Source organism: Daphnia magna, linkage group LG3, assembly GCF_020631705.1.
Source record: "Daphnia magna isolate NIES linkage group LG3, ASM2063170v1.1, whole genome shotgun sequence".
In the NCBI taxonomy this organism is placed as follows: Eukaryota; Metazoa; Arthropoda; class Branchiopoda; order Diplostraca; family Daphniidae; genus Daphnia; species Daphnia magna.
In genome coordinates, this window is record NC_059184.1 from 8121066 (window position 1) to 8143658 (window position 22593).

Here is a 22593-nt window from a genome sequence, read left to right on the forward strand (position 1 = left end):
AGCGAATACTTTTGTGACTTTCGTTTTCTTTTGGTTTCGATAATTGATTGAAGTAGCTGCTGAACAGAAGGGAAGAGGCACAATTCTTTAGTCCAGTTACCGTAACGATCGTATGAATGAAGCCATTTAATTAAATCTGGATGCGGTTTGATGTTTTTAAGGTTGCTCAGTCCTGTTGTGCCTGGTTGATTTGGCATTCTGCACCTGTGGAGGTGATGTTTCACTCTTGACAGCGATACTAGTAGTCCGCTGTAGGAGACGTTTGGCCGGAATGGCTGCTCGTTCAGGTCCACCGTTACTCTTTGACAAGTTTTCCCTTGCACTTTATGAAAAGTTTTACAAAATTGTAAATCTACGTTGTGACTGCGGGAAGAAAAGGTTATCATCTGTGGTTTTGAGGAAACGTATCCTTTATGAGGCGTTCCTTTGTCTAAAACAGTGATGGGGATAATCACTTGATCGGGGACGACGGTCATGTCAACGAAATCATCTTTGTTTGCGTTGTCTACGCAAACGTTGATGTATTTTGGAGGGTACTGTAATGCAATGTACTCCTTGGAAGCTGAGCACATCACTGTTCTGCGATGCGTTCACGATCTTCGTAGTAGTTTAGAACGAGTGAGTGGTAGGTAACTGCTGTGCTGTTGACGAGACCTCTTTCCGGTTTGATGTTTTTCGTGATGAACCCAGGAGCGTTTTCAACGAAATACCTAGTCAGGCTGTCGTCGTGCAGGTAGAGCGAATTGATTTCACTTTGCTTTACTTCTGTTTCCGAGATGTTGTATCCGAATACAGTTTCTTGCCAAGAGAAATGACGGGTGCTGTTTTTGAGAGCGAAAGTACTCGATTGAGATTTGTTGATGCTCGTGCGTTCGTTGTTGCTGGTAACGACGATGGGGCATAAAGCGAACAACGGATGTGACTGAGCCAGCTCTCTTGACAGGACCTGGTAGTCATTTTCGATCTCAGCTGAAATCTCTGACATGGGTGGATTTTCTTGACGCAGCTTATTTATTAAAGTCATGTGTTTGGCGTCGTTGGTGAATCTTATTTGCTGCTGAAGTATTATTCTGCTGAAAGAAACGAAATATTGGACGCCAGCAGTTGTTGCGGGATCAAGCTTTATGTTGCGAAGGTACAAATCTGCCGTCGAGGTGTAGAGCGTTGTTCCGTCCACTGGTGGAAATTGGAACATGTCTCCCACAATGAGCACCGCCAATCCTCGAAACGGGAGGTTTTTTTCGGCAATGATTTCTCGAAGTCTTTTTTCTATTCGTCCTAAAAATTTTGAACTGATGTAGGAGATCTCGTCGATGATCAACATGCAAACTGTTTCAAGGTTTACGTTTTTGCGAAGATCGATTAGTTTTTTTTGCGTTGGTCCCATTTGGTAATCTGTGGCCGCGTGCGGATCTGCAACTCTGAAACCGAACATGCTGTGAATTGTTCGTGCGCCTTTGGGAAGATTATCCACCGCACTGCCAGAGTAGGCGCATGTCATGACAGACTGACCCAATATTTCAGCGTTCTGTTTGATACAATTGATTTGATATGTTTTCCCTGTTCCCGGTCCGCCGTCGATGAACAGACGATAAGGTTCTGGTTTGCAACTATTGGCTTTTCGGCTAGCAGCTTCTGCGTGCAAGTAGTCATCGATTGTTCGATAAACTTTTTTTTGCCCGTCGTTCATGGAATTGATAGTGGTGTCTTTTGGATCGTCTTTTGGTTTGTGCTGGCTGTCTGTTGTTGCACCGTTCTGCTGGGAACTGGTGTGTGCATTATCGATTTGCTGTACAGATGGCATCGGTGAAGACAGTTGGGTGATGATTTTTTCGAAAGAAGTGTTTTCCGGTGCTGTTGTGTAGAGCAGACGTCGCACTGTGGTTTCTGATAATGGGGATTGATTGGTTGCTGCTGCGTCACGTCCCATAATCAAACGTAATAGGTTCAGCGTCACTTGGTGGAAAGCAAGCTCTTTTTGATTTTTCCGTTTAATTAAATCATCTGCTGCTGCTTCCATGCGTAGAATATCTATTGCTGTGCGTGCATCGTTTTGTTGGAATCGTCGGTCTTTACTGTAGTCTCCGTCCATTACGGCGGTGTCGATTTCGAAATTGCATCCTTGTGCGTCTTGAGTGGTGGTTTGAACGATAGCAGATGTTCCGTCTGGTTTGCCCAGCACTGTTGCGTTTCTCATTCTGTAGTGGGTTGCAGCTACTCTTTTGATGGAGTTCATTCGTAAACCGCGGGATACGTTTCCAATCCATGCCATACGGATGCGACTTAACATTGATGGTTCTTTGCCGTGGAGATTGTTGCTGAGTTGGTCGAGGAATTCGCAGAGTGCTTTCCAGGTGAGCTGTCCAGACAAACATCCATTGTCGTCTTTCCACGGACGAGTGTCTTGGAAAAAAGTGAGAATGTATTTTGGAAATTTACGGGCTTGATAAATCAAAGCGTCGGTCATAGTGTTATTTCGTTTTCCAGGTGGGCATGGAGGAACACCAATCACAATAGGAATTACATGTTTCGAACGAATCTGTTGGTCATGGAAGTCAAATAGAGGGTGGCGAGCGTCGAAGGAGAATGTTCCGTTAGATTTGCGGCCTTGATGTCTAATTTTTTCTTCATGCATCGTAAGGTCAAAGTCTACCGAATGTGGAGATTGTAGTGTTTCGGCATCGCTCTGTAGTGTTGGTTTCGCTAATTGAGAATGTGACTTTGCCACTACTTTGACGAGACCTGCGTATTCGAATAGACTGTACTCGAAAAAGCTTTCACCTCGATTTGCGTTGTGGATATGTTGAGGACATGCGATTTTCCCTGTCAATCCTGTGTAAATGGGTGAGGAACAGTAGCCTTCGTGTGGTCCCCATGTTTCCCCTTCTTTTCGGTGTTCGTTTTCAAAAGGTTCAAAAATGGCATCCGGATTACAAAAGGTACTGCTGCTGTTGTTCGGATCCTCATTGTCTGAGTCATTCGTTTCTTGTAAAATGTCGGCGTCGTCGTTTGGAATTCCGAATTCTTCTTTCAAGGAATGATTTTTGATTTCCAGGTGATTGTCGTCGTAAAATCGTTTAGAGTAGGCCATCGCCGCTGTGACAAACGTTAACTGGAAGTCATTGGTAACCGTGTCGAACGGCATACCAATGACAGCTGCTGAAGCCATTTGTGCTGAAACCTCTTCCAATCCATTTATTCGATTGAGAATTGCGTTGAGAAAGTGAGTGGCTGTGCGAACTTGGGTGACGCTGTCCTCCGCCTTGGATGGGTAATCTTGAACGGCAACACGGGCTTTGTAAACTAGAGCAATGGTGCTGGCGAGTTCGGCTGGGTTCTTCGTAATGTATTTCAAAACGTAACAAGACGCACATCGAGCTGCTGATTCGCTGCCTAGAAAACTGAAATTCGTGTTGCATCCAAGTATGCCAAAAGGATTCCGAATTCCGGTACTTACAACTACCCCCCGACTTGCAAACTGAATTCGAGCAATTAAGTCCCGATATGCACAAACGCATCCACAGCCATTTGTCGAGCCGCAACGGACTGGTAGTAGAGTACAATCCGGGCATGTCAGCCATACTTGACTCGACGGCAGATTTGTACCTTCGCAACAGAAAGCTTGATCCCTCAACAACTGCTGGCGTCCAATATTTCGTTACTTTCCGCAGAATAATACTGCAGCAGCAAATAAGATTCACCAACGACGCCAAACACATGACTTTAATAAATAAGCTGCGTCAAGAAAATCCACCTATGTCAGAGATTTCAGCTGAGATCGAAAATGACTACCAGGTCCTGTCAAGAGAGATGGCTCAATCACATCCGTTGTTCGCTTTAAGCCCCATCGTCGTTACCAGCAACAACGAACGCACGAGCATCAACAAATCTCAATCGAGTACTTTCGCTCTCAAAAACAACACACGTCATTTCTCTTGGCAAGAAACTGTATTCGGATACAACATCTCGGAAACAGAAGTAAAGCAAAGTGAAATCAATTCGCTCTACCTGCACGACGACAGCCTGACTAGGTATTTCGTTGAAAACGCTCCTGGGTTCATCACGGAAAACATCAAACCGGAAAGAGGTCTCGTCAACAGCACAGCAGTTACCTACCACTCACTCGTTCTAAACTACTACGAAGATCGTGAACGCATCGCAGAACAGTCATGTGCTCAGCTTCCAAGGAGTACATTGCATTACAGTACCCTCCAAAATACATCAACGTTTGCGTAGACAACGCAAACAAAGATGATTTCGTTGACATGACCGTCGTCCCCGATCAAGTGATTATCCCCATCACTGTTTTAGACAAAGGAACGCCTCATAAAGGATACGTTTCCTCAAAACCACAGATGATAACCTTTTCTTCCCGCAGTCACAACGTAGATTTACAATTTTGTAAAACTTTTCATAAAGTGCAAGGGAAAACTTGTCAAAGAGTAACGGTGGACCTGAACGAGCAGCCATTCCGGCCAAACGTCTCCTACAGCGGACTACTAGTATCGCTGTCAAGAGTGAAACATCACCTCCACAGGTGCAGAATGCCAAATCAACCAGGCACAACAGGACTGAGCAACCTTAAAAACATCAAACCGCATCCAGATTTAATTAAATGGCTTCATTCATACGATCGTTACGGTAACTGGACTAAAGAATTGTGCCTCTTCCCTTCTGTTCAGCAGCTACTTCAATCAATTATCGAAACCAAAAGAAAACGAAAGTCACAAAAGTATTCGCTAAATGAACCTTCTTCCCTCGTCAAAAGAAGATGTTTATAACAAAAGCACACCATCGGTAATAAGAACTAACTTGATTTCAAACTTCACACGTTAATCAAATCTTTTTTATTTTACACCAGGGAAAAGAGAACGTACGAAAGCGACTGCAAAACGAGAAAACTGTTGTTGTATTACAATGACAACTGTTTAGCCTTGTGTTCTTCTGTGATGCTGTTTAGTTCTTTTTTCCGTTTCTTCTTACTTTTCTTTTTGGGTCGTCTGCTTACTGCTTGCTCAGTCTCACTAACACTCTCTGACCTCGTGTGTCTCCCAAAAACTCTCTCTAAAAGTTCATCACAGTTCATCACTTGAATAAACACCATTCATCGACATTCATCGGTAGTTATTCCCTTTATTAACAACAGGTTATGGGCCCAGTTTAATCAAAAATTTCTCCGTTTCAACCTCAGCTTATTTTAAAGGATGTCAACGTTCACGTCCAAAGACGTGAGCCATATCGTTAAGTTCGATGGCAAAAATTTTGCTTTCTGGAAGTTTCAAATATGGATGGTTCTAGAACAGCACGATTTAGTGGAAATTGTTCTAGGTGAAGAACCCATCCCAGATGAAGATTATGATGACGATCAAGTAATTCAGAACAGTGATGAAGTATCATCGTGGAAAAAGAAAGACAATGCAGCCCGTTGCTACCTTGTATCCACCATCGCTCAACACTGTCAAAGGACACTCGTTAACTGCAAAACAGCACATGAAATGTGGACTCGTCTTGCAAATCAACATCAACAAAATGCTTCTGAAAATAAGCATCTGGCTCAGCAACAGTTTTTCGCATACAACTATGTCGAAGGTAATGATGTAATGTCTCATGTGACTGAAATTGAAACCATGGCACATAATTTGGAAGATCTTGAAGCTGGCGTTAGTGACTTGCAAATCATGACAAAAATCATATGCACATTGCCTCCCAGTTTTCGCCATTTTGTTTCTGCGTGGGACAATCTTCCAGATGCTGACAAGAATATAGCTAGTCTCACAGCTCGCTTACTTAAGGAAGAGACCCTGAACAAAATGTATGGAGGACAAGAGGAGGCAGATGCAGCTTTCTTTTCTCGACATCAACCACCTTTAAACAAAAATGAGTCGGCGTCCAAGAAAATGAGTAAGCCAAGAATCAAATGTAGTTATCCTTCTTGTCAAAAACAAGGCCACACTGAAGCAAGCTGCAGAAAGCGAATCGCTGATGAAAAGGCTAAAACTCAAGCCCAACTAGCAAAAACGGACCCGATTCTAGATGAAGATTATGCTTTCACATCTGATGCAGTTTTTTCTTTTCAAGACGAATACGCTTTTGCATCTGATGCATATCTCGAACATGCTGGCATTAAAAGGTTTATTGCCGACTCTGGTACAAGCAAGCACATGTCAGACCAGTGCAATATTTTCTCTACCTTCCACGCGGTGGTGCCAGGTGCCTGGCCAATCAAAGGTATAGGAATCAACGACGAACCACTTCAAGTCCATGGCCATGGATCAATCAAAATCCAAACTCGGGTCAATGGTAAATGGACCGCAGGCATACTGAATGGAGTTCTTTTTGTCCCTCAGCTGGGTGCGAACCTTTTTTCAATAGGAACAGCAACTGACCTTGGATGCCTGGTAGCTTTTGACAGTGCTGGAGTTACTATCTCTCGTGGCAACAAAATAGTTCTGGTTGGAGCGCGAGTAGGTCGGAATCTTTATCATCTAGATTTGAAGATCATCGCCCCGGCTTCAATTGGCACTTCAGCACTTTTCTCTGCATCAGTTCCCACACCAATATCCATCTGGCATCAACGTCTAGGCCATATAAACCATCAGTACATCCACAAAATGTCGTCAAGCAACATGATTGATGGTCTTAACATCAACAACGTCGCCGAGTCATCATCTCCTTGTGCAGGCTGCGCGTATGGAAAAAGTCATCGTTCACCCTTTCCAAAGGATGGACGTAATCGAGCCACCAGCATTGGAGGACTCATCCACTCGGACATCTGCGGTCCCATGAGTGTTCCATCAATCGGCGGTTCCTTATACTACATTATTTTTAAGGACGACTTTAGCGGTTTTCGCGTCGTACATTTTATTCGACAAAAATCAGAAGCCTCGGATTTATTCAAACAGTACGTTAGCCGACTCCACACTGAAACTGGACAGAAAGTTCACATCCTTCGTTCGGATAATGGAGGGGAGTACGGAGGTAAAGAATTTAATTCTTGGCTGTCGAAGAAAGGCATCAAACATGAAAGCAGTGCCCCATACAATCCAGAACAGAATGGGGTTGCGGAACGCGAAAACAGAACCGTCGTTGAATCAGCACGCAGTCTTATTCACATGAAGAAATTACCTCTTGAACTGTGGGCTGAAGCCATCAGCTGTGCAGTCTATACTCTCAACAGAGTTATGTCAAGAACGATTCCCACGACCCCGTATGAAGCTTGGTTCAAAACTAAGCCGAATGTGGGCCACTTCAAGATTTTTGGCAGTGAAGCCTACGTTCATATCCCGGAGTCCCAACGTAAAAAGCTCGATCCCAAAAGTGAAAAATGTATTTTTGTTGGTTACTCGGAAACTCAAAAAGCTTATCGCTTCTGGAACGCAGAACAAAGGAAAATCCTGATCAGCCGTGACGCCATTTTTAATGAAGAACCTACTGCTGAAACTCCAATTTTCTATCCTGATCAAACCAAATGGGTAATGAAAGAAAAAAAATGCCTCTCCAACAGTTTCGACAGGCCCACCTTCTTCGGACGATGAAGCTGATCCTTTCCATGGTTTTGAAAAAGAAGAGTCTCACATTGATCCTAGAACAACCAATCAAAAGGTCTATCCCCAGCGAGTTCGAAAACCACCGGGAGAATGGTGGAAAATTCCTCAAACAGACTGTGCTCAATATGCTCTTCATGCTGCTGCCGTCCATCCGGACATTGAAGAGCCGTCCAGCTACGATCAAGCAACACAATCGGATGAAGCAAACCACTGGCTGAGAGCTATGAAAGAAGAATTTGACTCACTTATCAAGAACGGAACTTGGGTTCTTACAAATCTACCGCCCGGGAGATCATTCATCAGAAGTCGTTGGGTTTACAAGCTCAAAAGAGGCCCGGACAATCAGATCGAGCGCTTCAAAGCCCGTTTTGTAGCGAAAGGTTTTTCGCAAAAACCTGGGATCGACTTTGATGAAACGTATGCTCCCGTGGTAAAATACGATTCACTTAGAACAATACTAGCGATTGCAGCTGCAGAAGATTTAGAAATATCTCAGCTTGATGTCAAAACCGCCTTTTTATACGGCGATTTGAAGGAGGAGATCTACCTTCAACAGCCTCAAGGTTTCATCACTGCTGGAAAAGAAAAACAAGTGTGTCATCTCTTAAAAAGCCTTTACGGATTAAAGCAGGCGTCTCGATCGTGGAATCAGAAATTTGACCTCTTTCTCACCAAATATGGCCTTCTCCCAAGCTCAGCTGATCCGTGTGTTTATTTCAATCACGATGACCAAGGGCTGACCATTGTAGCCATCTGGGTCGACGATGGACTCATCTGCAGTTACAGTCAATCAAAAACTATTGACATCGTCCAGTTCCTCAACTCAAATTTTGAAATTACATCTGGCCCAGCAGCAATGTTCGTCGGTTTGCAGATATCCCGTAATCGTTCCCAGAAGCTTCTTTTTCTTCATCAGCCACACTACATTCAAAAATTACTCAAGAGGTTCAACATGGCGGATTGTAACCCAAAAAAGGTCCCCTCTGATCCACACAGCCGCCTAGACAAGACAATGTGTCCAGCATCTCCGACGGAGATAGCAAGCATGGCAAAAATACCTTACCGTGAGGCCGTTGGCAGTTTGCTGTACATCATGGTAACTACACGCCCCGAAATTGCCTTTGCCGTCAACCAAGTAGCCCGTTTCTCTCAAAACCCTGGACCAATCCATTGGAATGGCGTTAAAAGGATCCTTTCGTACCTTGCCGGGACTATTAATTACGGTTTGCGCTTTTGTGGTGGCCCTAATTCCGGCACTCTCGTAACTTATTCGGATTCAGACTATGCCGGTGACTCTGAAACGCGCAGATCAACTTCTGGAAATGTTTTCATGTTAAATAACGGACCGGTAGCGTGGTGCAGTAAGCAGCAACATTGCGTAACACTCTCTACTGCAGAGGCCGAATACGTGGCAGCCTGTGAGGCCGCGAAGGAGACTATTTGGCTCCGCCGTTTACTTCATGACGTCAGCTTCACTCAACGAGCTCCTACTCCGCTGCTGTGTGACAATCAAAGCACCATCAAGCTGGTCTACAATCCTGAGCTACACCAACGCACAAAGCACATTCAAATTCGACTTCATTTCATCCGGGAGAAACAAGCAGAAGGAGAAATCAATGTTTCCTACGTTGATACATCTCATCAACTAGCTGACATCTTTACGAAACCCCTGGACTGTTCAAAATTCGAAAAATGTCGAAAATCCATCGGAGTCGAAGACTTACCAATTGTCGATTGAGGGGGAGTGTTGTTGTATTACAATGACAACTGTTTAGCCTTGTGTTCTTCTGTGATGCTGTTTAGTTCTTTTTTCCCTTTCTTCTTACTTTTCTTTTTGGGTCGTCTGCTTACTGCTTGCTCAGTCTCACTAACACTCTCTGACCTCGTGTGTCTCCCAAAAACTCTCTCTAAAATTTCATCACAGTTCATCACTTGAATAAACACCATTCATCGACATTCATCGGTAGTTATTCCCTTTATTAACAACAAAAACCACCTACTTAAAAAACAAGAAAGCGATTACCTAATTTTCATAACGTAGAATATTCCCTGTCATTGAACTTGATTGAAGATTTAAAACCGATTACACCCTACTACAACTAACTTACACAACATCATCACTTTTATTTTAACAAACACAACTTAATACTTACTACGATACTCTAAACTGTAATCCACCAACTTAAAAACCGATCACAGCTATTCAATCAACCACTACATTTCTTTAGGAATTAGACCATGGGATTAAAATTACCTTCAACAACTCCAAATGGAAACAAACAAAACAGGGAATCCCATTCATCTGAAATAAACAAGCAACCATTGGAAATGAACACAATCAATCTTTATTCAGTTGAAATAGCACAGTCCAACAAACAAAAACATTTGTATATTCCTTAACACATGTTGAACATGCGTTACACCGTCTTTTTCATTGAAAAATTAATTTTCAAATTCCGTTCATGAGCTCACACAACTGTAATGAAAATAATCATTACTAAACTATGTCAGCTTTGCTTTAAAAGAAGTATACACAATCATTACCTCATTTTGGAACATCCATTTTCTTTCCAGAAACTGGACATCAACGCGATCCTATGAACTACTTTCGTTTCTGTCGACAACAGAAAGAGACACCACTCCACAACTACCACCTAAAATCACTTGAAACGAAAATTTTAATATATACAACCGCTGAAAACGCTGCCAACATTTAACACACCTTGTTTATCCTTATCGCCATCATTCACACAGACTTCATCGGCTCCTTCAACAACCTCCAAAACTAATGGCAACTCTTTCTAACCACTACCTTCCTCCACTTTTGACGTTACTTCACCAGCATTACACTCACCAACCTGCTCACTACTATCACCTTGCTTCATTATCCAAATAGCATGAGCTTCCGGTAACAACTCTTTCACCTACAACACCCCCAGCCCAAAAAGGTAATAAATACAACAATTCCATGTGATATCAATGAAAACAAACCACAAATGAGGAATCATCAAAAAGATGACCAATCCAATCTTGGGTCCATTCCACTCGCCTTTCAATCTTCACCCCTTTGATAGCCACAATTGAATCTTCCTGAATTCCAGATCGCCCAAACCAATGTCCACGACGGAAACCCATGCCTGAAATAAGCAACTAATCAAACATATCATAAAGATCAACAATCACAAATGAAACATTATAAGACGAATACTCGGGTTTCATTGGTACAGCCAATAGTCATGTTCACCAACATGTTATCACCAAACGATTCATGAACAACGCTGGTAGTCATGCCACCAATATCACAAACATATCCAAATGTATCTGAAAATCAAAATCTTTCTATAACAACCATACAATTTTGAAAACATTCTCTATTTACACAATACCTATTACTTGACCATCATTGATTGATGCAATGCTTTTCAACGGCACAAACTTATACACCATGTCAGGTACACCTCCTTTGGAATTCAAAATGATCTAGAAAAAATGCAAACCAATAATACAAATTAAACGTAAAATCAAACACCATCAGAAATGAAAAATTAATAAATTACACTTGAATGAGCATCAGTTTTCAAATCAAATTGATTTTCAATCATCCACGAATAACTCAACACGGGTTGCACTGGGCCAGCTCAGGCGGGGGTGGGCTCGTCGACGGAACGGTATTCCAGCGATCCAAGCAGCTGATGGCCGCAACTCGTCCTTTGCGTCAAACAAGTTTTTTCGAAATTAGCTCAACTCCGCCTGAGCTAGCCCACTTCTTCGTTTCAATTGTCAGGTGTTTAAATTATTCGAGTATCACAAGTTTTCTGTTAACGTTTTTGAACTGTGATTGTGATGGAAAACTCTGACTTTGAAAAAAGTGATGAAGGTGAATATCTTCAAGTGAAACCAACGAAAAGTGTTTTTGGAAATAAAAAAAAAGACCTCTCGGGATAGGTGATGGATTAAGTAAAACCACAAGAAAACGTCGTACATTAGCATTTAAAAAAGAGGTAAGTGCGTATTGCTTTATATTGCCTATTAAGTGTTGATCAATTATGTTTAATATTTATTTCTTATACAGGCTGAATAGTTATGTGAGAAGTTCAAGCTAGAAATACTCCTTGGAATACATTTCCCTACAGATGTTAGAAAAAGCTGGTATTTTGAAGGTTTTGGTGTGCGAATGAAGCAATTTGCTGATGAGACTGCCATTGGAAAGAAGATCAAGACTGACTTACAACTGTTATCAAACAGTTGGTTTGTAGGTACGTAGTATACTATTCCCTTTATCACTATTAAAAAAAATTATTGATTATGTAGTATTTGCCTCTAACTCATTTAATATTTTATTTTAGATGACAAGATTAACTTGCAAGAAGGGGTTACTGCATTCAGTGTCATTACTGGACCGTTTGTCAGCGCTGTAGGAGAGGAAGCGGTAATTCTTGCGCAGCAGCGTGGAGCTCTCGATTACAGTAAGTACATACGATATATTTAAATAAGCAGTCTTTTCATTAATTAATTCTATTTACTAAATGGTTCAATCAGAGAGTCTATCTAAAGGGAAGACTGTAACAGATATTTCCACATTACAAGATGAATTGGAATGGTTGCATTTTGAGTGGCTTAATGTCAAAGACAGAGTTTCTGCTCTAGCGGGTTCGTATCACATTATTTATCATTTCAATAGTGTTATTATTTGCATGATGTTGAACAGGGGGCTGCAAATGGAGAACAAAATTGAGGAGAAAACAAGGGACGCTGTACGCTTCGGCAGGGAAAAAAATTTCAGAAATTAACGAACTGATCACAGAAATTAAAAAACGGATCACAAAAACTGTTCCAAAGTCAGCTGCCGAATCTTTCAATCAGGAGAAGGATGTAGAGCAAATCATTTGTAATGAACTCGTTACTCTGAAACACTTTGAAGAGAGGATTTTTCCTTGGGAACCAGCTAGCCGAAGTACTAATTCTGAACTAAAATATAAATTGATTTCTATTTAAAAATACTTTATGGTAATAGGATCGTATAAAGATAAATTTAAATTGGTCGATAACTGGCACATGCGAAATAGAAACAGAGAGCAGATTGAACTTTCCTTTCGGGAAATGTCGTAGTTTATAAGTTCTGTTTGTTCAAGCATCAACTTATTGTCCGGTGAAATAAATTAACTGAAATCCAGACTTTCTAGTGATGAGATCGTGCGCTCTTACGTGTTTCTAAAAGCTCAGGAAATACGACGATTAGAAGACCTTCGCCAAGTTGCTTTAAGCTACGCCGCATTCTACAGGAAAGACGTCGTCCCAGAAGATGTTTTAAAATTTCTAGACGATGAAGAAGGTGATGACGAAACACAGGATGATTACGAAATGCAAGAAGACGGAGATGAAATACAAGATGATGCGGAAGAAGGATAGATGAAAGTCTCGTGTTTTATTGCGCGCGCTTTTCATAAAATTTTTTTGTGTTTGTATTAATTCGAGTTTTTCTCTGAATAAAAAGAGGTAATAAAAGAAACATTATTTTTTTTCTAATCTCCTGTGTACTCTATGATTTAAGGTAATTAGTATATGTTGCAGGAAATATGATACACGGTAGTTTCAGTAATAACTCTTTCTTAATAACGACGGATTACCGTCCAAAAATAAAATGTTTATTATTGGACAAAGTATGGGTCTAAAATAAATAACTTAAATAGAAATGAATAGCCCATAGCAAGGGCTTTCGATTGCTGTAAAATCTTACGCAGGATTTCCATAAACAAAAAATTTTGCAAAATTTTTTTTCAAGTTTTTGCTATCCAGATACGTACTAGACCCAAACGATAAAAATGAAACAATTATTTCGTTCTCGAACTTTTTTGTTGATGGAAATCCTGCGTTAAATTTTACAGCAATCGAAAGCCCTTGCTAAGGGCTATTCATTTCTATTAAAGTTATCCATCTTAGACCCAAACTTTGTCCAATAACTATGATTATATTTTTGGATGGTATATGGGAGGAGGGGAAACGCTGAAAAGACGTAAACTTTGGGCCCTTCTTTTCGGGCCTTTCATTTGCTTATTTTAGGTTATGTATGTAATATTTCGATTCCTTGTGACACCAGGAATGTCGTGGTATGCTTAAAATAGCAAAATGTTGTGATTTATCTGCAAAATTTCCTAATAATGCAATAACCAATCACAGTCAAGAAGACAGAAGCCATACTTTTTACGCGAAATTTTTAAATTCTTTTGTAATATCTGAGTAACTATAGATTATAACCTTATTGATAAATGGTTTTTTTATTGCTAGCTTTCTTATTTGCACATCTGTGTTTCATTTTACAACTGGGAAAGATCATTCTCAAAGTTTTCCAAATTGGTTTAGAAATCAAAGAGACATTGTTTTAATAACCAATCCCAGTTGATATTTGTTATGCCATAGATAAATACTAAAATACAAGCCATATTTATTTGGTTATTCAATGTCTAGTTTATTTCTTATAAAATTTGTTGATTACATGTAAACAAAATGTTTCCTGCGGATTTTGATCACATGGTGAATATTTTGACGCCAAGCAAACGACGCCAGCCCGCCAAAACTATATAAATAAATAAAAAAATAAAAAAAAAACACGCCCAAACAACAAAGCCAAACGCATCAACAAACATCAACAGCCCAAACCTAACCCTGGTGGTGATAATGGACATCATCATATTGTAGTAAATAATATATATGAATATAATAATATATATATCATTATACATATTATGATATATATATATCATAACATCATCATCATACTTCCCTCATTGCCACAGTTCTTACAACTGAATGCCTTACAGCCATGGTAAAGCTCAAAAGCTTTGAAAGCAGGGGACTCCTTGTCAGTCCACAAAAAATCAAGATCTTTCTCCTCTGAATTCCTTTTTTTCTTTTCTTGTTTTTTGAAGATAGAAGAATCAGCCATAGCTTCCAATTATGAAGCAATAAATTCTTCTTTCAGCTTTTCTCGTAGTTGCTGTATATCATTTCCCTTGGATTCTTAACATATAATAAATAGTTTGATAGAATTTATGAGTTTCTTGATCTTAAATGGAAATATACCTAATGGATTTATATTGCTACTAGCATTTGAATGCTCCACTGGTGCTTGGGCAATGTCTTCCAGGAACTTATCATGTGAATCCTCCTGGCCTTCTGGAATCAAGATGAACAGTATATATGGTTAATTAAAAAAAATTTTAAATATCTAAATAGATTATTGCAGCAGCACACCAACCAGGTGTGCTGTTTACGTTAGATTTTAATTTTTGATGAGAAGTTTGTTTGTCTTGCGGCTTCAGCTGCTTTTTCTGGATTTTGGTCTTCTTCTCACTTGGTTCCTTTGCAGCCCCTAGGACAGGGCCTACGTTTAACTTTGCAATTCGTTTTGCTCGTTTTAACGCATTTCGATGCTCGTACTCTCTTAACTTACTAGCTGCTCTTTCCTCTAGTTGCTGAAGCATTTCCTCCTCATTCCGAGGATTTGGCTTACGACCCTTACGAATCATTTCGGAATTACCCCTAATTAATGAAGCAGCAGATTAAAATAAACGTGACAGTTAGTTTTGACAATTGAAACGAAGAAGTGGGCTAGCTCAGGCGGGGGTGAGCTAATTTCGAAAAACTTGTCTGACGCAAAGGAAGAATTGCGGCCATCAGCCGCTTGGATCGCTGGAATACCGTTCCGTCGACGAGCCCACCCCCGCCTGAGCTGGCCCAGTGCAACCCGTGTTGGAATAACTTGACTCACGACCACCTTTCCTAACAACCACACCATTTTTCAACATGTAGCTTTTCCCAATCTAAATAGAAAGAGCGGTCATTACAACAACAGAAAAAACAATACTATTCTTTTAAACTGTACCTCTAACAAACCGAAATACTCTTCCCCTTTGCTGCCCATGGCCGTCAACTTGAAAAAAGAACATGATACGTCCATACAACAAACAATAAGAATTTTGTACCTCCCGTCAGGAAAATCTTTCAACAGAGTGTCACAACACAAAAACAAAATGTCCCACTCTTTCATCGACTCTGTTATCTGACTAAAATTTACTTGTTTAAATTCCGAAACAGGCGTATCTCTACTGTGCTTTTTCTTCTGGGCCCACGAAGATGAGCAAGCAGCAGGACGTTTACTTGATCGGTCCATGACTAACAACAGATCAGACCACACTTAGTCATTTACAAAAACAGACCACCCAAGATACAAATCTTTTTTAAAAAACGTAACACCAACGAAAACAAACGTAGTCCGATCGAACGTTAAATTTAGTGGTCTACGAGATTTTACAATTTTTTTATTATTATGTAATTCTAAATTTAAAAATAATTTTTTAAACTGATATTTATTCTTTAATAAACAACCACGATTTTGTTTTTGATCGTCTAGGCGGTCTAGCGTCTACGCACTCTAAATTAAGCTAAATTAAAAATGCGTTTGGAAATTTCTCGGCATTGCATGAAAAAGAGACCACCTACCGGGAAATTATACAACTCTAAAAGGCAATTCACACTTATATCAATTGCAACGACGACAGACAAAATAAATAACACCAGCATTGTATTATGAAAATAATTAATTTTAATTCTTCGTACAACCAACAAAAGTTAAACCACTTCAATCCCTTTACTTTACTTCACACCAATCAGATCGATCAGATACGTTTTAAACTGTCAGTTTCCCAAGTTCCACATTTCAAAGCAAGAGGGCACACAACAAAACAAGAACAAAAACTTTTGAACAAACTTCAACCTAGTAGCAACAAATTAAACAAAACCTAACTCCCGAAGGCGCCCAAGGGGCTTTATATTGATACGGAAGGAAAAGGACCTATTCGACTTCGACCCTATCGCACAGGCCAAGGCCAAAGAGAAAAATTAGAAAAATAGACAAAAGAAATGCTGCAAGCAAACGTAATACGACATTCGACGTCCCTATGGGCAGCTCCAGTAATTTTAGTTGTAAAAAAATCGGGGAAATTGCGTTTTTGCATTGACTATAGGAAATTAAATAATTTAACAAAAAAAGACTCTTTTCCACTTCCGAGAATCGACGGCACCCTCGATAGGCTGTATGGCAAAAGTTATTTACGACCTTAGGGCGCATTTTGGCGTCAACCGTTAGTTCAACCTTTTTAGTTTAACTTTTTTGCGGCGTTGACAATAAAATGGTTTTCAACATTAAGGTTCAACTGTGCAGCTCAACTACGTAAAAGTTAATGGGTTGACGATAAAATGGTAGTTGATGCATTTATTTCCGTCAGGTGCTGGGCTACTGTTTATTCTCATTGCTCATTGTTTATTGTCAAATGTCAATAGCTGAGTGTTGTCAAAACAAAAAGTCACTTTGTAATTTATTCAGTTTTACTCCTCTGTTCATTAAGAAATCTGTAAGTTTTATATCCTATATTTATTTTTCTGCATTAGTGAAATATATTTTTCATTTCAATAGGGAAAATGACACATATGAGAACGGTGTATCTATTGCTGTCCCAGTATGTTTCTAATGGCATTGATGAATTGAGTAGCGAGGAAGATGATTCAGAATTTGAAGATGAAGGAATACTTACTTTGATCGGAACCTATGGAATTGAAAGGCATCCAAGACATGTAGGGTATCTGCACGTCATAAGCCTTTATTCTGATGCTGACTTCTTTCGCCACTTCAGAGTAACGAGAGCAACTTTCCAGTATATATTCCTCTATCTACAAAATAATGATTTCCGATCTCAAGTAACATTTTATGGAGGGTGTGAACCAATGTCCCTATTTGAAATATTGTATATTAATCTTCAGTATTTTGGAAATCAAGGATCTATGAGGCTACTTGCTGACAAATTTTGTCGTACAGAATCAACCATTTTCAACGTTATTGGCGAGTTTTGTCAGTTTATATTCAATAAACAATCTGATTTCATTAAATTTCCAACCAGGCAAAATATGCGTTCAGTTTCTGCAAAGTTTCTGCAAAAGGCAAATTTTCCTGGAGTACTATCTGCTCTTGATGGTTGTCACATACCATTTCACCCAAAAGCACCAAATCAAGTTCCATATAGAAACTACAAAAAATTTCATAGCTTCAATTTGATGGCTGCTGCTCTTCCTGATCGTTCCTTTTCTTATGTTTTTTGTGGCTTTCCTGGAAGTGTTCATGATTCAACTGTTTTTCAAAATTCATCCCTTTTTCAGAGATTAGAAGCACAAGGAAACCAAATTTTCAATCCCCAAGTATATCATATTATTGCTGTTTCAGCATTTCCTTTGAAAATTTGGATGATGACACCGTTTAAAAATATTAATGGCCATTTGCAGCCAGTTAAAAAGATTTTCAATAAGAAACTCTCGTCCACCAGAATGGTTATAAACTTGCCTTTGGTGATTTGAAAAACCGATTTAAACGATGCATTGATATTAACACAACTATCGAAAAGGGAGTGAACATTGTGGTTACTTGTTGTGTTTTGAAAAATATCTGCATTCAGCAAGGGGATTTGTTTTATGGGGAATAGCTTGAAGAAAACAATCTGCATTGTAATGTAAATCGTGTACCATTTCATGGAGGTAGAATTGATCATTTGGCTGAAATGAAGCGACAACATATATCTGATTCATTACAAACAAGGCGTCCTGTCATTGCCTTCCTTAGAAGACGTTAAATATGTAAAATGTTTCTCTACAAGAAAATACAAATATGTTCAGATTTTCAGTATTCATTTGAAAATATTCCTGTATTACAATTTTTATCATACAAACACGGTAACATCACAAAACAACATCCACGTTAACAGAGGAACTCCGAGTTACAATAAAATTGATATCGATGAAGAGAAACCATGCGTCAATAAATAATCAAAAGAAGTATAATTATCAACGAAGCTTCTGAATATGATCAGTTTGGTCCTAATATCAAAAGGAATAAAAAATTTATAAAAACATTTCGATAATCAGAATGTTGTTTAAAATTCTTACCTAAAACGATGAAAAGGTATGTTCATCACTAGACGATGTTGATTCTTTCGACGAAGAAGGAGATCGGCTCCTCTTTTTGGATCCAATATTTTCCCGAGATGGACTTGAATTTCTCCGCTTCTTTGGAGACTTATTTTTAGACGACTTCCTTGTTTTCTTTTTCTTTTTTGACGCAATTGAAATCAAGCTTTTCATGACATCCATCATTTGTTGACTTTTCTCCATTCGCTCTTTGTGTCTATTTTGCCTTTCAAGTTTTTCTTCAAGATGACGTTGATTGCTGTGATTTCTCATGTCTTTGAAAACTTCCAAGACTTTATCTGCTTTTGTAGCTTTGCTAGGTTTTCTTATATTTTTTCTTGGTTTTCCATCATTTGATGATTTCTCATCCAGGCTGTCGCAGTAAATATCATCATCTGAAATACGAGAAGTACTATCTTCATCCGTTTGCTTTGATGTTCCTTGTTTCTCACCCTTTCCTGTTTTCGAGGTTTCTTGATCAGTTAATGCATCTGCGAAGTAAATTGTAAATTATTTACAATTGTCTATTTATAATCAAATATTATAGTTAATTAGTTATACCGTTCTTTTTTGTTTCTTGAAACTTGCTGGGATTTTGTATTGTTGATAAAGAATCACTCACGTACGGTGGCTTGTACGAATGATTATTCGAACCTATAGGAGTAACATTTAGAAATTGAAATGAAAACCAAATCAAAAATTTAAATCAAAATTTTCTTGTGAAATTCAATACCTAGAATTTTTCAATTGCATCGAAGAATTTAGGTTTCTTTTGTGTGTCGGAGGCCCTTAGGGTGTCCCATTTTTAACGAATTTTTGAATTTCGTCTTGGGGAACGAGATCGGGGTGTGTTATGACCCTAGAAAAGAGCTAATTTTTTTTTCTAAAAAAAAAATTAAATTTAGGGGTGCCCCGGAGCAAAAAACCTTAAAAAAAGTCAAAAAACGTCAAAATTCACCATTAATTTTTAAATAACGGCTCTGCATTTTAATGAAAAAATTCGGGGTTTACATGAATCGTACCTATTACACAACCGAATATTTCGGTAAAAAAAAAAATTTAAATAACAAAATTTAAGGGTGCCCCAGGGGCAAAACAAGATTTTATTATACTCTTATACGCTTTTTCACAGATAGAGATTTATATTTTGCACAAGTCTTGTTTTCTTCCATTCAAGTTGATTTCTTGACGATGTTTTTCGATTACTTGAAGAAGATATTGTTGTTGCTCTTCATTATCAACTATGTCTTTGAAATCACTTATCATTTTCACCCCTCTTTCGGCACTATCATTGACAACTTCTAAGCCGCAGACAAATGCTTTGAGATCTCTATAATCTTCAAATAATTCCCAGTCCATTGAAGGAAACTGCATCCATTCAATTTGTTTGTTAGAGCAGCGAAGAAGGTCAAAGATAAGCCAAGACCGTGGTCCAATCAGATCAATTAAGTTGGGAATACTTGTCGAATCAAACTGAGGCATTTTTGGTTTTGTTGGAGAAAATGATGTAGGGCGGGGAGTATTCTTGAGCTTTTTCACCATTAAGGTTTTCCAGAAATGAGACAGGCCTTCATCGAAAAGGGCCAACACAACAAGTTCTTCAGATAAGTACCACAGATGGTTGTGACATGATGCAATAGCGGCTTCGGCGACGTCTTTCTCAACATCGCGATAGCGATACATTTCACAGATGAATTGTAAATCAACTACAGGTGCGCAGGCAGCTAAAATAAATATTAATTGTTGGAAAACAAATATTCGAAAGTTGTATCTGCAGTAATTTTTTCGTATACCGAGCCGCGAACGTAGGAAAGCAATACTATGAAACAGTACTATATAATCCGATAGTTTCTTCAATGGATTAAGTTCCTCCTGACTCATCTTAAATCTTTCCGACATCAATTGCATTTTTAGGGCATAAATCGCAATATGCATGAAACGTGCTCTATGATGAGCTCCTGGTTTTCGCAAATGAAAAATTCTTGGCGGGGGCACTTTCCCTCCTAGATAAACGACGGTGAGTTCAATCAGCTCCCTGTAATCTTCTCTTGGGAAACTGCAGGCCATTAGATGGTTTTCGCCCCATTTTAAAACCTTGCTAGCTTGTTGGAAAGTGTCACTTTCTTCGTCACCGTCCCATTCAAACAGGCAAAGACCTTCCGTGCCACGATCTAAATCATTCCAATCTTGCTGAAACCTAAAGCGTAAAGCATACTATAGCATTACATTTAAACCAAATTACAATTAAAAATTACCGTTTCATAAGTGGCTCAATCGGAGAATTGGCCTCGCCAATTACTGCGGCCCAAACATGTTTTACGTGCAACTCGTATATGTGGTGGCGACATGCCAACCACATAATGGCCCTTCCCAGTTCTTTTTCGAGAAGAGTTGCGCATCCTCGATGAATACCGGTGTTCGAAGCAGTGGTATCAAATACCAGACCAATTACGCTCTCAGTTATTTTCCAAGTAGACAGCAAATCAGAAACGGCATTCTTCTGAGACAAACCCGTCGAATCTGAAATGATAGGGACACCGAGTAACTTTGGAGTGTCTAAATATGGTTTTCCACTAACAAGAATTGATACTCTTTCATTCGATTGTCCTTGCTGTTTCACAATCAGTTTTGAGTCCCAATGGACCACTACAAACGGAGGCTTGTTTTTCATCCAGTCGTTATATATTTCCTTTGCCGCTTCCTCTCGTTTTCTCTTTTTTTGCCGATGTGCAGTTGATTTCGATATTGAAATATCCGAGAGGTTTCCTCCTCCAAGAGTGATAATTTTGCTTGCGATGGCCAATTGACTTCTGATACTGATTTGACATCTATCTGTAACCATTGATGTATCTTTGAGCAAGGTTCGAACAGGTATTTCAATCGATACAGAGGACTGACGAGGAGTAGAAGTTCTAGTTGGTAAAACAAACTCGTCTATTGACTCATCTTCAGAAAAACTGCTGTCGGAGCTCTGCTCAAGCGCTTTTTCAATTTCGGCGTCGTTTGAAATTCTTCTTCGGGCTAATTGTCTTTTCTCCAACTGAATAGATTTCTGATCTGGCCCGGCCATAAATCCAACTTGAGGACACATTCTTTGATTGACGAGAAATTCATAATCATCCTTCCATCCTGGTTGACGCGATGTTTTTAGTTGTAGAAAGGCATCCGGTGCCGAAATATCAAATAGAGTCTCTATATTTTCAATAAATGCTTTCACTCTCTTACTATTCTTTCTTCTTTTTGTTTCTAACTTTTTAATGGCTTTCCAACTATTTACAAGGGTTACCAAACAATCAATACAGTCTCTGTCTTCTTTAATGGGAATATTTGCTTTTTTCCAGATGATTTTCAACTCTTCAAAAATTGATTTGCACATGTCTCTTGTTGACTGTGATCCACTGGGATTTTGCTGACTGAAGTGCAAGTATCTTTTCAGAATAACAGATTTTAATGGAAAGCGAACACGTGTAGCTAAATTTTCAACTTCACTTTTCCCGATTACCCAATGGGTAGAATGTGATCGAATATTTTCACGTTTTTTTGACACTGTTTGTGTTGAAATCTGCTCTCTAACTGTCACACTTACTGTTTTTCCTGAACGCAGTTGATATAATTCGTGCATTTTTGATAAAACACACGGAAACTGAAGTAAGAGACTATTGCGAACGTCTTTACACAGAAAAAAGTCCAAAAAACTAAATGTCAAACGAGTGCGACGTTGTCAACTCATTAAATCACTGACGGGGCACCTTTAAATTTTGTTATTTAAAATTTTTTTTTTTACCAAAATATTCGGTTGTGTAATAGGTACGATTCATGTAAACCCCGAATTTTTTCATTAAAATGCAGAGCCGTTATTTAAAAATTAATGGTGAATTTTGACGTTTTTTGACTTTTTTTAAGGTTTTTTGCTCCGGGGCACCCCTAAATTTAATTTTTTTTTTAGAAAAAAAAAATTAGCTCTTTTCTAGGGTCATAACACACCCCGATCTCGTTCCCCAAGACGAAATTCAAAAATTCGTTAAAAATGGGACAC

The 22593-nt window shown here is 39.2% G+C and overlaps 3 protein-coding genes, 1 long non-coding RNA gene and 1 other non-coding gene across 6 annotated transcripts; 2 read left to right on the forward strand and 3 right to left on the reverse strand.

The window, feature by feature from the left end:
- Positions 1-10275: 10275 nt before the first annotated feature.
- LOC116918810 lies at positions 10276-15715 on the reverse strand. Its single transcript, XM_045170789.1, has 6 exons — positions 15430-15715; positions 15332-15367; positions 10934-11027; positions 10756-10868; positions 10593-10697; positions 10276-10471 (listed from the first exon to the last, which is right to left on the reverse strand). The coding sequence occupies exons 1-6, from the start codon at positions 15592-15594 to the stop codon at positions 10349-10351; spliced, it is 636 nt and encodes a 211-aa protein (XP_045026724.1). The 5' UTR covers positions 15595-15715; the 3' UTR covers positions 10276-10348.
- On the forward strand, positions 11308-12468 carry LOC116918809. The gene is made up of 3 exons (XR_006644175.1): positions 11308-11548; positions 11620-11803; positions 11894-12468. It is a non-coding gene; the product is annotated as an uncharacterized LOC116918809 (long non-coding RNA).
- Positions 15716-16668: 953 nt separating the features above from the next.
- On the forward strand, positions 16669-18203 carry LOC116918587 (protein ALP1-like). The gene is made up of 2 exons (XM_045170624.1): positions 16669-16957; positions 17020-18203. The coding sequence occupies exon 2, from the start codon at positions 17025-17027 to the stop codon at positions 17949-17951; it is 927 nt and encodes a 308-aa protein (XP_045026559.1). The 5' UTR covers positions 16669-16957; positions 17020-17024; the 3' UTR covers positions 17952-18203.
- Positions 18204-18299: 96 nt separating this feature from the next.
- LOC116918588 lies at positions 18300-19347 on the reverse strand. Its single transcript, XR_004391566.2, has 4 exons — positions 19291-19347; positions 19119-19211; positions 18537-19048; positions 18300-18467 (listed from the first exon to the last, which is right to left on the reverse strand). It is a non-coding gene; the product is annotated as an uncharacterized LOC116918588 (transcript).
- A 282-nt stretch (positions 19348-19629) lies between these two features.
- Positions 19630-22590, reverse strand: LOC123470470. 2 transcript variants are annotated; one of them, XM_045170735.1, is made up of 3 exons: positions 20813-22590; positions 20351-20754; positions 19630-20281 (listed from the first exon to the last, which is right to left on the reverse strand). In XM_045170735.1, the coding sequence occupies exons 1-3, from the start codon at positions 22177-22179 to the stop codon at positions 19698-19700; spliced, it is 2355 nt and encodes a 784-aa protein (XP_045026670.1). In that variant the 5' UTR covers positions 22180-22590; the 3' UTR covers positions 19630-19697. The 2 variants fall into 2 exon arrangements, with proteins under 2 accessions (XP_045026670.1, XP_045026669.1); XM_045170734.1 differs by having other exon boundaries at positions 19630-20754.
- Positions 22591-22593: the final 3 nt, after the last annotated feature.